Source organism: Phyllopteryx taeniolatus, chromosome 3, assembly GCF_024500385.1.
Source record: "Phyllopteryx taeniolatus isolate TA_2022b chromosome 3, UOR_Ptae_1.2, whole genome shotgun sequence".
NCBI lineage: Eukaryota > Metazoa > Chordata > Actinopteri > Syngnathiformes > Syngnathidae > Phyllopteryx > Phyllopteryx taeniolatus.
In genome coordinates, this window is record NC_084504.1 from 13,026,798 (window position 1) to 13,039,848 (window position 13,051).

At 40.9% G+C, this 13,051-nt stretch overlaps 1 protein-coding gene across 4 annotated transcripts in view; it reads right to left on the reverse strand.

Moving 5' to 3' along the window:
• Positions 1-1,197: 1,197 nt before the first annotated feature.
• LOC133474875 (neurogenic locus notch homolog protein 1-like) overlaps positions 1,198-13,051 on the reverse strand; it is an 83,417-nt gene continuing 71,563 nt past the window's right edge. For 2 of the 4 annotated variants that reach the window (XM_061766996.1, XM_061766993.1), the window contains 7 exons: positions 12,559-12,772; positions 11,503-11,593; positions 10,164-10,329; positions 6,030-6,328; positions 4,511-4,658; positions 4,318-4,415; positions 1,198-3,458 (listed from right to left, as the gene is read on the reverse strand). In XM_061766996.1, the coding sequence (XP_061622980.1) occupies positions 2,301-3,458; positions 4,318-4,415; positions 4,511-4,658; positions 6,030-6,328; positions 10,164-10,329; positions 11,503-11,593; positions 12,559-12,772 (2,174 nt within the window). In that variant the 3' untranslated portion in view covers positions 1,198-2,300. Of the gene's footprint in view, positions 3,459-4,317; positions 4,416-4,510; positions 4,659-5,617; positions 5,784-6,029; positions 6,329-10,163; positions 10,330-11,502; positions 11,594-12,558; positions 12,773-13,051 lie in introns of those variants that run through there. The other 2 variants (XM_061766994.1, XR_009787649.1) reach the window with 2 other exon arrangements.

Here is a 13,051-nt window from a genome sequence, read left to right on the forward strand (position 1 = left end):
ATTTTTTATTTTGTCTGTTTTTGTATTTACCACTATTATTTGATTTTCTCTATTATTAACTAATTTGTGGAGGGAAACTATGTAACCTTTTCAATGCGGGGTTGAAAGAAAGTGAAAACTTAAACCAGATTAAAAAGAAATATAAAAAGACGATGTTCAATAGATACAGGAATGAGGGTGTTTGACAGTCATGTGGTGTTTATTGATTCAATTACTCAGTTATTTGTTCACTTATTCATTATTTGTCCATTTGGTGTTACCATTTTTGTATGTATGTACGCACAATATGTTGTATGTAAATGTAGCAATACAGAGGACAAACAGCAATTAATAATAATACTTGTTTATACAATTATTGTATGTTCTGTAAGGTAAAGATTATTGGTAATATATTAGGAAAAGTCCAGTAAATTACTCTATAGATCATTGTACTAAGGAGGCTAGATAATTAACTTATGAATAAGGGGTGAGAATAAATAAGTTTTACTTATTTCCACTACTTTTCAGCTGTGTATAATTGAAATGTTCTGTATGTTTTAATTTTTTACGTTTCTTTGCAAGTGTATCTGTTTGTCCAATATTTCACTTGTTTTTTTTTTCATACATGTTTGAAATAAATTGCAAAAATGTCCTCTTTGTATTTTTAACCAATATGACCAATACCAATAGTATTGCTCATTAACATTGTATTATATGTAAAATAATGGTTTAGTTTTTTGTAGATATATATATATTTTAAATATTTTGAGCATACTTCCTATGGCTCATGTTTGATTGCACAAGTGTGCCTAATGTTTTGACCTTTGCCTGCAGATAGCTACTGATGTTCTACAATGCTCTATCCTAGATCCACGGATGATAAAATTATATTCCACATAAATGTCATAATTACTTCCTGTTCCAGTAGAAAACTGTTAGGACTCAGTAACCGGCATACTTACTGTTTCTGAGTTTTATATTTGTGGCCTACAAGTGTTTATTTAAAATTCAAATATTTTCTGTAATTCATTAAAAATACAAGACAATTTTAAGACAAAGAAGTGTCGTTTATTATCCCAAGAATATTTTTTTACATACTCAAATGAAAAGGAACTGCAGCTATATATCTTTTTTTTTAAACCAGAAAAAAAATCTTATACCAGTGTGTGTGTGTGTACAACAATATTGACATACACTAATTTTTGTATAGCAAACACATTTGAGAACAAACAAATTTATTTTAAGACATCAGATTTCTTCAACAAAATCCTGCTTACAAGGGGAAACGCAAAAGCTATTTACAACATGGGAGAACATAGCCATAGGCTTAAACTAATCGGAGGGAGGCATTTTTTTCCTTGACCCCCTCTGCATAACAACAAGAACACACTCACGGTGGCCAAACGGACCAGTTTGTCAAACGAGAACAGGACTTAATATAAAGCCTGTTTAAAACCGCCAATCTCCAAGCTGTCCTTTAAACTGAACACATACTTGTCCTTCCTTCTGTTCAGACATTTACAAAGAGTGTACATAACACTGGAGGTCCTCAGTGGAATGCCCATTGAATGTAATTGTCTGTATAAACAAAGATTATACAACAAATAAAATGGAGCAACAAAGAGAACAAATAAATAGCCTGTGTAAGTATGAGCAGAAAAGAACAAAAAGAAACTGCATTTACCAGCAATTTCTATAGGCAGGCGAGGCGTTTAAATAAAGACATTAATAAATACAAATTTAAAAAAGAGGACAGAAGGAATGTGTTAATGTTAGTATAAAGTTGTGATTTCCAACCACTGTGCAGGGGAAATGATCCAATTTCACGATTATTTATTTACTACAAATAATGCATCGTTTCTATCTATGCCAAATGGTATAGTGACAGGAAGAGCGATGAAATCCACTTCCACTAGATGGCAGAATAATAACCTGTGTAACCACCTGTTGCCATTCCTACAACAGAGTAACAGTTTTGTGCTCAACTAAACAAGTACATTTGTGAGTTAATTTGTTAATATATTGGGCGATTGATAAAACACCTGTTGTGAATTTTGCTGTTTCGCTTTTTGTTAGAGAAAGCCAAGTAGTGTATTCAAAAGTTCAGAGGTAAAATTAAGTTCACCTCTAAAGGTTAAAATGCATTTTAGGGTCATGCTGAAATTTTGTCTCAAAGCTGAATATCGCAAACCTTTTGGAAGTAGTGCCTCGGCTCAATATAAAGTTGGGAAAGACAGGTATAAAAGCATATAAAATATTCCAAGTTGCCCTTTTTCATCTTTTTTCTTGTATAAAAATACATGGGGCAGCCAGTCTGTTTTTCACTTAAACTGCTCAGGGAGGTGTCCCATCTGGGCCGGCATGCTGGTGGGCGGACTGGAGATGCCCTCCGACCAGTCCGACATGTTGGAGTGTGGCGAGGAGCTGGACCACTGGTCCGGCGAGCCCGGTGAGGGCGTGAGAAAGGGGTGGTCAGGCCCCTGGACCTGATGGCTGGGGGTGTTGCCATCCACGGGGCCAGAGTAGCTGTGCTGCGAGGGCGGTGTGAGGAACTGGGCACCCAGGGAGGCGGGCATGATCTGTGCCTCCTGGGGCAGGATGGTGCGGATGGGCATGGCACTTGGCTGGAGCTCCGGGGGGCTCAGATCGGGGTTGATGAAGTTCTGGTTCTGGAGTTGTTGAAGGTTCTGTATCTGTTGCATGATGGGATTGAGGCGGGTGCCGGGAATGCCTGCGTAGGCCATCATCTGAGGGTGCCCGTTGTGTTGGGCGGTCATCATCCCGTGCTGACCGCTGCCCCTCAAGGCGCCAAACTGCATCCTGGAGATCCAGTCGCACTGGCCCGTGGACCCCGACACGGGCATGTGGGTGAGGCGCGGGGGAAGTGGATCGAACTGCATCCGTCCCAGCTCCTGCTTGTTAGGCATGACCATGTGGCCGACACCAAGGTGCGGGTCCGACATGGTTTGGAGGTGGCCGATTGCTGCGGGCGTCATCACGGGTGGGGACGCGGCGTCTGAGGCGTAGCCGCAAGTCGACTCCAGTGAATCCACCGGGGACAGAACGGCTGAGCTTTCCAACAAACTGCCAGGAGGCTTCCCATCCTGCGAGTTCTTCTTCTTTACTTTCATGTCTTTGGCGTCGTTGCAGACCTTGGTGGCGGGTTTGCGAGTCTTCCTGCCAACCAGCGGGCCCTGGCTCTGAGGCGGGGGCTGCCTCATGCCGCCCACGTAGCCGTTGGGCGAGCAGAGCGGGGGTGATAACGCGGTACCCAGGGCGCCCCCGTGTATGGGAGGACTCCGCACTAGGTTGTACTCGTCCATTAAACGGACGATGTCGTGATGCATTCGGTCTTGGGCGATGTCTCGGGGAAGACGGTCCATGTGGTCCGTTATCTCCCGGTTAGCGAAGTGGTCCAGCAGGATTTTGGCCGTCTCGTAGCTTCCTTCCCGGGCCGCAAGGAACAGAGGTGTCTCCTCCTGAGGTGAACACAACAAGCGATGGGAAGCAGAAGCTTGAAACGTTTTCATTTTATGGACCAAAGCATTTTCCTAATCAGTGCTTCTTTTTCATCTAATATTTTGGTATTTTATGTCAAATATTTGGGAATTTTTCATTCATTCAATTATCTTCCGTTCCGCTTATCCTCACTAGGCGTGCTGGTGCCTATCGCAGCTATCTTCGGGCGAGAGGCGGGGTACACCCCGAACTGGTCGCCAGCCAATCGCAGGGCACATATAAACCATTCGCACTCACAATCACACCTACGGGCAATTTAGAGTCTTCAATTAACCTACCACGCGTGTTTTTGGGATGTGGGAGGAAACCGGAGTACCCGGAAAAAACCCACGCAGGCACGGGGAGAACATGAAAATTCCACACAGGCAGGGCCGGCCGGGATTTCAACCCCGGTCCTCAGAACTGTAAGGCAGATGTGCTAACCAGTCGCCCACTGTGCCGCCAGGTATTTTTCATATACTGTATTTTCAAAAATATTTTCTAATATTTGTGTAATTTCCATTTAATAGTTTTGTATTTTGTATTATCAAAATATATATTTGTTGTAATATTTCTTCTTATTTTTTCCTGTTTTACTTTTTTCTCATGTTTGTGTATCTTTCTTTTTAATTCTGGAACATTATTGCATTGGTTTTGGTTAGCATGTGAGAGGCTGTCTATTTTTTTTTTTTTTTTTTACTTATTCCCCTGCCATTGGCAAATCCCTGACTTACTGTGTTTCTTTTTTCAACATGGTAATAATACTGATAAGCGTGAATATTATATTTTTCTCATTACAATCCTTTTGTGGTTTCGCGGTACTTGACTATGTTTCAGTACCTTGTTGTTCTGCATGTCCTTGTTGGCACCGCTCTTGAGCAGCACCATAGCAGCCTCCACGTTATTCACAGCAGCGGCCCAGTGCAACGCTGATTTACCTGGCACGACAAAAAAAAACATGACCACATGAGGAAGTAAATAAACAAGAAAAAAAATCGCACGTTATTTATGCGAGAGTTTTTTTTTTAATCACCAAAGTCATCGATGGCGTTGACGTCGGCATGGCAGTTGATGAGCTCGTCCACCATGCCCTCCACCGCTAGCCTGGCGGCCAAGATGAGGGGGGTGGTGCCGTCCTGCATGCGGGAGTCGAGGTCGGTGGCGCGGTTCCTTATGAGAATCTGGACAGATCATCAAGTTACAACCACAGATTTAACAGTATCTTTCTTAAAGGGGACATAGGCTGACGTTATTGTTTTCACCTAATTTTTTTTGGGTACAATATTTTAGTTTTCCCCTTATATTTTGGTACTCTATGTCAAACATTTATGTATTTGTCCTATATTTTATATAGTATTTTTTAAATATTTGTGTATTTTTCATCCAATCCAGTTTATTTTGTTTTACAGTGAAGCCCCACTATTCGCAGGAAATAAGGACCTGCTGCAAATAGCGAAAATCTGCAAATTATTTGAATACCTGAAATTGCGTATAAATGCCAAAAAATGGCAGAAAAAGACTTAAAAACAGAGAGGACCATAAACTATCAGCACTATACAGCATGAACTATACACGATCATGAACCCATTTTACATAAACAACAGCATTCGATAGTTAAATTATTCAAGTTAAACAAAACACCTTCACCAGAGGCTCATCAACAGTATTAGCTCGCGCACTAGCACAAACTGACATGACATCATACATGGGCAAACAAAATTAGCGCACTAGGGCTTTACACAAACGGTATTAGATCATTAAACTCACCTTTTACTATTCACGCAGGATATGTTCAATAATAAATGTAAGGGAATACAGGCAAATTATTACAGTAATGTAGATCACACGGGCTACTGGTAGCATCGAGAAAGAAGCAAAAACATACTTTTAGTTTCACTTTTGATTGTGCACGAAGTGCATTCAAGGACTGCCAAAAAACGAGATAGCTCAAGCGCATGTGAAAAAACACTATCAATGGATTAAACCTGAAAACAACAACAATATTCCACCAGATGGCGCAAAAGTAATAGTTCTATTGCTTTGCTCCAAGAACTTACCCACAGCAATTACCATAGATGAGTACAGTTGGAAAGAAATTGACTTGTATAACTGCGCTATCATGCTAACGATAATATTTTACCTTTTTTAAATTCCAATTCTTATAAAAAGGTGGCGGCAGGGTGACCGACTGGTTAGCACAAATGCCTCACAGTTCTGAGGACTCGGGTTCAAATGCGGCCTCGCCTGTGTGGAGTTTATGTGTTCTCCCCGTCCCTGCGTGGGTTTTCTCCAGGTACTCCGGTTTCCTCCCACATCCCAAAAACATGCATGGTAGGTTAATTGAAGACAAAATTTAAATATATAAAAAAAATTCTCTTAATATTTATGCATTTATTTATTTACTGTACATCTTTTTTATGTTATGTCATCATCTCAAGAGGGTGAAAGGTAACGATGCTATTTTGACAAAGTTAAGTTTAAAAAGTACAGAAATGTGACATGAAATGAAGGGAGTAAAAGCTAACGGACGTATTGATGAACCCCCGACTGACCTGGAAGACCCCCTGGGCGTCAGCTGCCACGGCGGCGTGAAGCGGGGTCCTGCCCATGTTGTCCTGGATGTTGGCGTCGGCGCTGGCCTCCAGCAGCCGCTTGGCGGCGTCGGAGCGGGCGTAGCGGGCGGCCAGGTGCAGCGCCGTCTCACCAGTGCGGTCTGTCTGGTTGTGAAGACTGGCGCCCTGGTAGATGAAGTCATTGATGACGTTTGCCGAGGCGTCCTCCTCCTCCTCGCTGTTGCCCGTCTCCAGGCCGCCACCGCTGCAGGACGCGATCATGAGCGGTGTGAATCCATCTGAGGAAATCACATGTAAATGAGTATTCACAGCCTCATGTTTTTTTTTTTTTATATGATGAGACAATTTTGGAACACCTATCTTTGACCAGTTTCGTCAATTCCCCATCCGGAAAGTATTTACAACGCTTCACTTTTTTCGCATTTTATTATTTTACAGCCTTAGTGAAAACTTCAGTAACGTGATTTATTCCCTTGAATTTCTACACACAACACTCCATCATGACAATTTGAAAAAAGCTTCTCTGAAATGCGCATTTTTTTGTGCTTTCTGAAAGGCTCTAAGATGCCACAAGATGCGCCCAAAGCCATGTCTAATTAGGAATTGGTGTCAAGGAAGTATGTTCAAGAGATACACCCCGACTGAGAGACAAAAATCTTTGTATGTCGGGGTGGAGCTAAGTTTAGCCTGGGTTGTTACTGGAAATTATGGCGAGTCTTCAACGAATGGGCATGTACATGCATACCTCCGGTGTATTTTTCCCCCCCAAATCCAAGCCATTTATTTTAAGGTTAATGTTGTATGATGAGTTAGAAATGACAAAGTGTTTGGGGAGCTTAGCTTGTAGTATATTTACAGTTTAAAATATTAATATAGGCAAAAATCATTTGTAGGAGGGCGTCGATTACCTGAGGTCTTTCGCTATTCACAGTTTGGCTCAGTTACTATCTCTTACGACTAGTGGGGGATTACTGTACAGTGGTACCTTGAATTATGAGTTTAATTTGTCATGTGACACTTATGTAACTCAAATCACTGGAATCTCAAATCTTATTCCCTCATTAAAATGAATGGAAATATTAATCTGTTCCCGACCCCAAAAAACAGGAACAAAAAATGTAAAGGTTTATAACCACCACATCGTTGATGCTGGTTTCGTTAGCCTGTCTATGCCGTTTTGGATTGTGTATTAGCATTAAGGTAGTGAACTTTTGAAAGGTGAAGGTATGTGGTTAAATACACATGTAATTCTTTGTTTTATGTTTAGTTTTACAGTAAGCTTCACCAGTGAGTGGCAATAAACAGCATGAAGCAAGAATACGGCCTCTTTTTTCTGTTTGCTATCATATCTCGAAACATTTGTTAGTGGGGTATCTTTTAAGTCTAAGTACGACTGTACCTGTATATCAAATTCCCCTGTTGCACAGCATAAAAAGGCGTACAGATCCACCATACTTCAATAACCAAGCAGCCGAACAGGAAAGGTTTAAAAAAAAAAAAAAAAGGGGGGAAAAACAAGGGGTAAGACTCAGCAGGGGAAAGAAGACAAAAGGATGCACTTCAAAGCAAGGGCCACTCAAAACAAAGCAACAAACAAATTGAATAACGGATTCTGATCGACGCTTCGGTTATGCTTTAGGAGAAAAGCGAAGTTGGGGGGGATAGAACAAGGTGAACCGCAATATCTGACTGAGCGAGGCAGCGAGGCACGTTGCGTCGACTCGGACGGGCTTTTCTCCTCTTCAAAAGGAATCGTAGGCCGCAGATCCCGCAGATTTGGTCAATCCCAGCGCATCGATCGGTGGCGGCGGGGGCGAAAAAAAGTGCACTTGCTAGTTGTTAACCCCATTACTTTGATTTGTCCTAGCTCTTCTTCTGGGGATTCGACACCTACGACAAAATAGCCTCTTTTAAAGGACATTTGTGAACACTGGCACTTATTTTATAGTTCTGGACTTAAAAAGCATGTCTGCAGAACCCCCCAACCCAAGTGAGCCTGTGACGTCAGCGCTAGAAGCCGGCCACATTTGCTCATACTTAGTAAGTGTTCTTGATTGTCTCAAAAGCAATAGTAATTGTCACCTATCTTCAAAGTCTGGATGTTTTTTTTAGACAATACCGAATGAAAATATTGAGGTTAGATAAATTTGTGTAGGCTTGTTTTGTTAAAATACTATAGATCGCTGTAATGCCTCCTTTCAGAAGGCAGCCGCACGAGGTAAGAGACTCATATAATTTCCGCATACATAGAGTATTATGTAACAAGAGTTTTGTAAGCTCCAAGAGTGTTAAGGTCAAACGAGAATTTGTCGCACATTTTTTTTTTTTAATTAAAAATTGTAAATACATTTGGGTGTTACAAGATATCACACTTTTAAGTTGAATGTTTTATTTGTATTAATAGGTACTGTATGACACTAATCCTAATAACGTTTTGCTTCGTCATCAATAACACTCAGCTTAGATCTTTTGGTTTGCATATGTTGACTTAGAGTAAATTGAATAACAACTAATTGACTATTGGTTTTATCATGTTTCGTAAACACAAGGTGAAGTAAAATCCCTCTTCCTCCTGTTCTGCTCCTCAGTAGAAAACGTTTGGCTATTACTGGGTTAGAAAATGGAAGCCCATTAGTGGCGTAATGATCAATCTGATCTGGAATCAGTGTCCCTCCCCCCAGCTCCCAGGTGGCGTCTGCTTTGAAGAAGATCCCTCGCCCCGAGGACCCCGGCAGGGCCTGCAACAACTCCCTCGTGCACACCGACGCAAATCACACACTGACAACGTGACGTGCTCTCTGCTTTGACGGAAACCATAAGACACACACATACTAGCAATAAGGATCTTCAAAAGGCCATTTAATTGCATTTCACAAGCAATTAAAGCGCCTGATAATTGATAATAATTGTTCATATAACCAAATGTGGCGGCACGGTGGCCGACTGGTTAGAGCGTCAGCCTCACAGTTCTGAGGTGCGGGGTTCAATCCCCGTCCCCGCCTGTGTGGAGTTTGCATGTTCTCCCCGTGCCTGCGTGGGTTTTCTCCGGGCACTCCGGTTTCCTCCCACATCCCAAAAACAGGCATTAATTGGAGACTCTAAATTGCCCGTAGGCATGACTGTGAGTGCGAATGGTTGTTTGTTTCGATGTGCCCTGCGATTGGCTGGCAACCAGTTCAGGGTGTACCCCGCCTCCTGCCCGATGACAGCTGGGATAGGCTCCAGCACGCCCGCGACCCTAGTGAGGAGAAGCGGCTCAGAAAATGGATGGATGGATGGATAACCAAATGTGATATAAAGGGATCAAAATATCATAAGGTCCAACAGAGGTAAAACAATTAAAAACCTGATTGGAGGAGATTTACAAGCGATAACAAATATCCTAACTAAATTACTGTATGTCAATATGTGGATTTTCGGCACAAATTGAACGATATATAAAAATATTCAAAGAAAAAGCAATAATACAAAAAAGTAGCATTTATTACTATTTTATATACTTTCTTATAATTGTTCAGAAAGTAAATATAATGAAATAATTATAAATAACAAATATCCCGTGGTGGAGGTAAATATTAAAAGAAAAAACAATACTACAAAAAAGTAGTATTTATTACTATTTTATATACTTTCTTATAATTGTTCAGAAAGTAAATATAATGAAATAATAATAAATAACAAATATAATGTAATAATAATCATAATAATAATAAAATATACTTGATGGAGGTTGATATAGAAAATAAAAGGTATATGTAGTACCAATAAAACAGAAATTAATATATTTGTATTACTTATTATTCAATTATACTAAATATTTAAATACAGGTATATACTACAAAATATGAAAATGTGTAAAACAGTATATTTCCCTTGGCTAAATTAAAAATACATAAGACATCTGAATTATAAAGGATTCATTTATTACTCTTGACCATAAAATTATGATTAAAATTACCTTTTTTTTTAACCCAATTTAAATGTATCCTAAATCTTTTCCATGTCAAATAAACTTATCAACGTCTGTGATTGTTTTGTAGCTTTGGAAGCCCAATGTATGACATTCTGCTTTCTATTTAGACTGTCCGAACTAATTGGCCGAGCGTCACCCACCTGGCCCTCGGACGTTGACGTCCATGCAGTCGCTGTCAATCTCGCCCTGGGGGGGTGTGGGCGCCACGGAGGGGATGCGCAGGTCAGCCGCGTCCAAGTGCTGCTGGGTCCATTGCCGGTTGTCCGTGTGGTCGCCTGCGTCTACGACGGCTTGCTCGTCAAACTGCTGGAGAGGGAAAGAAAAAGATACGATATAAAGAGAGGTGCAAACATGGGTATGCTGTTTTCATTATTTAAAAAACCCAATGGCTTTATTAAGTCACAATTAGAATAAAATACAAATGAACATTAAGTACAGACAAGTACAATGTGCAGAGGTTCCCCCCCGGTTGTACCAAGTCATCAAAATTGATACTAAATATAATGGACAGTAATAATTCATTTGAACTTTTGTAAATAAGTATGGGCGGCACGGTGGAGGACTGGTTAGAGCGTCTGCCTCACATTTCTGAGGAGCGGGGTTCAATCCCAAAATATCCAACAATAATACAAAATCCATCCATTTTCTGAGCCACTTCTCCTCATTAGGGTCGCGGGCGTGCCGGAGCCTATCCCAGCTGTCATCGGGCAGGAGGCGGGGTACACCCTGAACTGGTTGCCAGCCAATCACATGGGACATAGAAACAAACAACCATTCGCACTCACATTCACACCTACGGGCAATTTAGAGTCTCCAATTAATGCATGTTTTTGGGATGTGGGAGGAAACCGGAGTGCCCGGAGAAAACCCACGCAGGCACGGGGGGAACATGCAAACTCCACACAGGCGGGGCTGGGGATTGAACCCGGGTCCTCAGAACTGTGAGGCTGACGCTCTAACCTGTTGGCCACCGTGCCACCATAATACAAAATATAAGACAAAAAAATATAAAAGTAAAAAACAACTACAAGAATAGACAAAAAAAAATATTAGTTGAAAATATTTTTTAAAAATCAACAGGAATATTAGATAAAAATGAGTAAATACTCAGAAAAAAAGCCAAAATTTTGGACAATAAAACAAAATATTAGACAAAAAAAAGCCACAAAATATTAGATGGAAAGAAATCCAGTCTTTTTTTTTACCACATCTGTTCTTCTACTTTAGTACAGAGTGTGAGTAATTTTGCACTCTTGAATACACTTTATCTTTGACATCATTCCAAAAGAAGAAATACTTTGGGTGAGGTAAGGTGATCATAGTTGCCAAAATAAATAAAAAAGAAATAAATAAACAAGGTAAACAATAAAGAACTCGGCATATCTATATTCTATCAACTATATTTCTACTTTTCCACCTCCACTGTAAATAATCAGATGATAAAATGTTGAAAACATAATTTTGTTGTTGATTTCTTACCCTGAAACGTTTGTCGCTTGAGGGCTCGTCTTCTCCCCATTCATTGTGGCCGTCGTCCATGAGGGAAATGTCCGAGGTGTTTTTTAGCGGTCTGTGACGAACAAGAGGAGATGACAGTGAAATCGGTCCATCTCCTCCAAGCCATTAATGGAGAAAAAAAACAATAAAAAAGCACTGATCAAATCCACATCCCACCCCTTGGTTGTCAATTAAAGCACACCTCAACTGCCAATCACGGTGTGAATGCTGAAGAGCATTCTCCCCACTTTTTTCACATCCTAATCCTTCCACGTTTTGTTCACAGATTCAAAACATTCCAGAAATATCAGATTCCCCCCAAAATCGTACATTTTCACAAAAATTCAATCCAAAATTAAGAGATATTTGACCTATATACTATTAATCAATCACATTCCCAAAATGTCCACATTTTCACAGTAATATTCACAAATTAAGAGCTATTTGACCTCTTTACCTCCTCATTCTACATTACTCGACCATTCCAACTTCAAAATGTTCAGCTCATTCAGGATATCTGTAGAACTACTAATCAAATTCTCAAATTCCCCCTGTACAATTCCCCAATTCTGAGATATTTTACATATCAATCTCCTCCTTTCCACATTCTAATAATTCTCACATTCCTCAAATATCATGATAATAATCTAATTTACATATTTACTTTCTTCAATATTTCTTGACCGATTCAAAGTATTCCGACTTCAAAATGTTTAGCTCATTCAGGACATCTTCCGAACTATTTATCACATGCCCCAAATCTCCCAATTTTCACAATAAGATTTCAAAATTAGGAGATCTTTTATACATTTACCTCCATTTGCCATTTATCAAAGTCTCACACTTCAACATTTTCAATTATTCCACAGCATTTCAGTTCAGCGTCAGCTCTTCAGCATTCACACGCCATTTCTACCCAAATTGCATTCTCTAGGTATCATTAATGATATGGTAAAACCCTGACATGCGCCCCAAATTTGAAGGGTCAGAGGTATCCCTTCACCTGACCCGTGAAAAAAACAAACAGACGAAACTTACTTTAATCCCACCGAATCCTCCCCGACGGGCTCGCGTCTCTTCTTCTTGCTGGGCTCGGTGGTCTTGAAGCCCTCAGGGAGCCAGAGGCGCCCGTGCTCGTGCCGACGCTTCCGGGCGACCACCACACCCACACCGACGAAAGCCAAAATGGCCAGGCTGCCCAGCACCAGGTAGACCGGGTAGAGTTCCTGCGGCTGCTGGGTGTCGGCACCGCCTGGCGAGAGAAGGCACAGCATGGTCACGGCACCGGGAATGGACCAGCAGTGAGGGCGTCCGAGACACTTGCTTCTACTAGCTATCCCGTAATAATCACAATGGCAAAGAATGGGGCACGAAAAAAAAGACCACTACCACCCTCCTAACTCGCTTTTCAACTCATGGTACCGAGAGACAACTTTACCATTTCTTCTTTAAGAGGAAAAAAAAGAGAAAGGAGGAGGGGGATTAATGAACTTCAAATTACTGCACGCGCATTAAGCTGTAAAGACGGAGG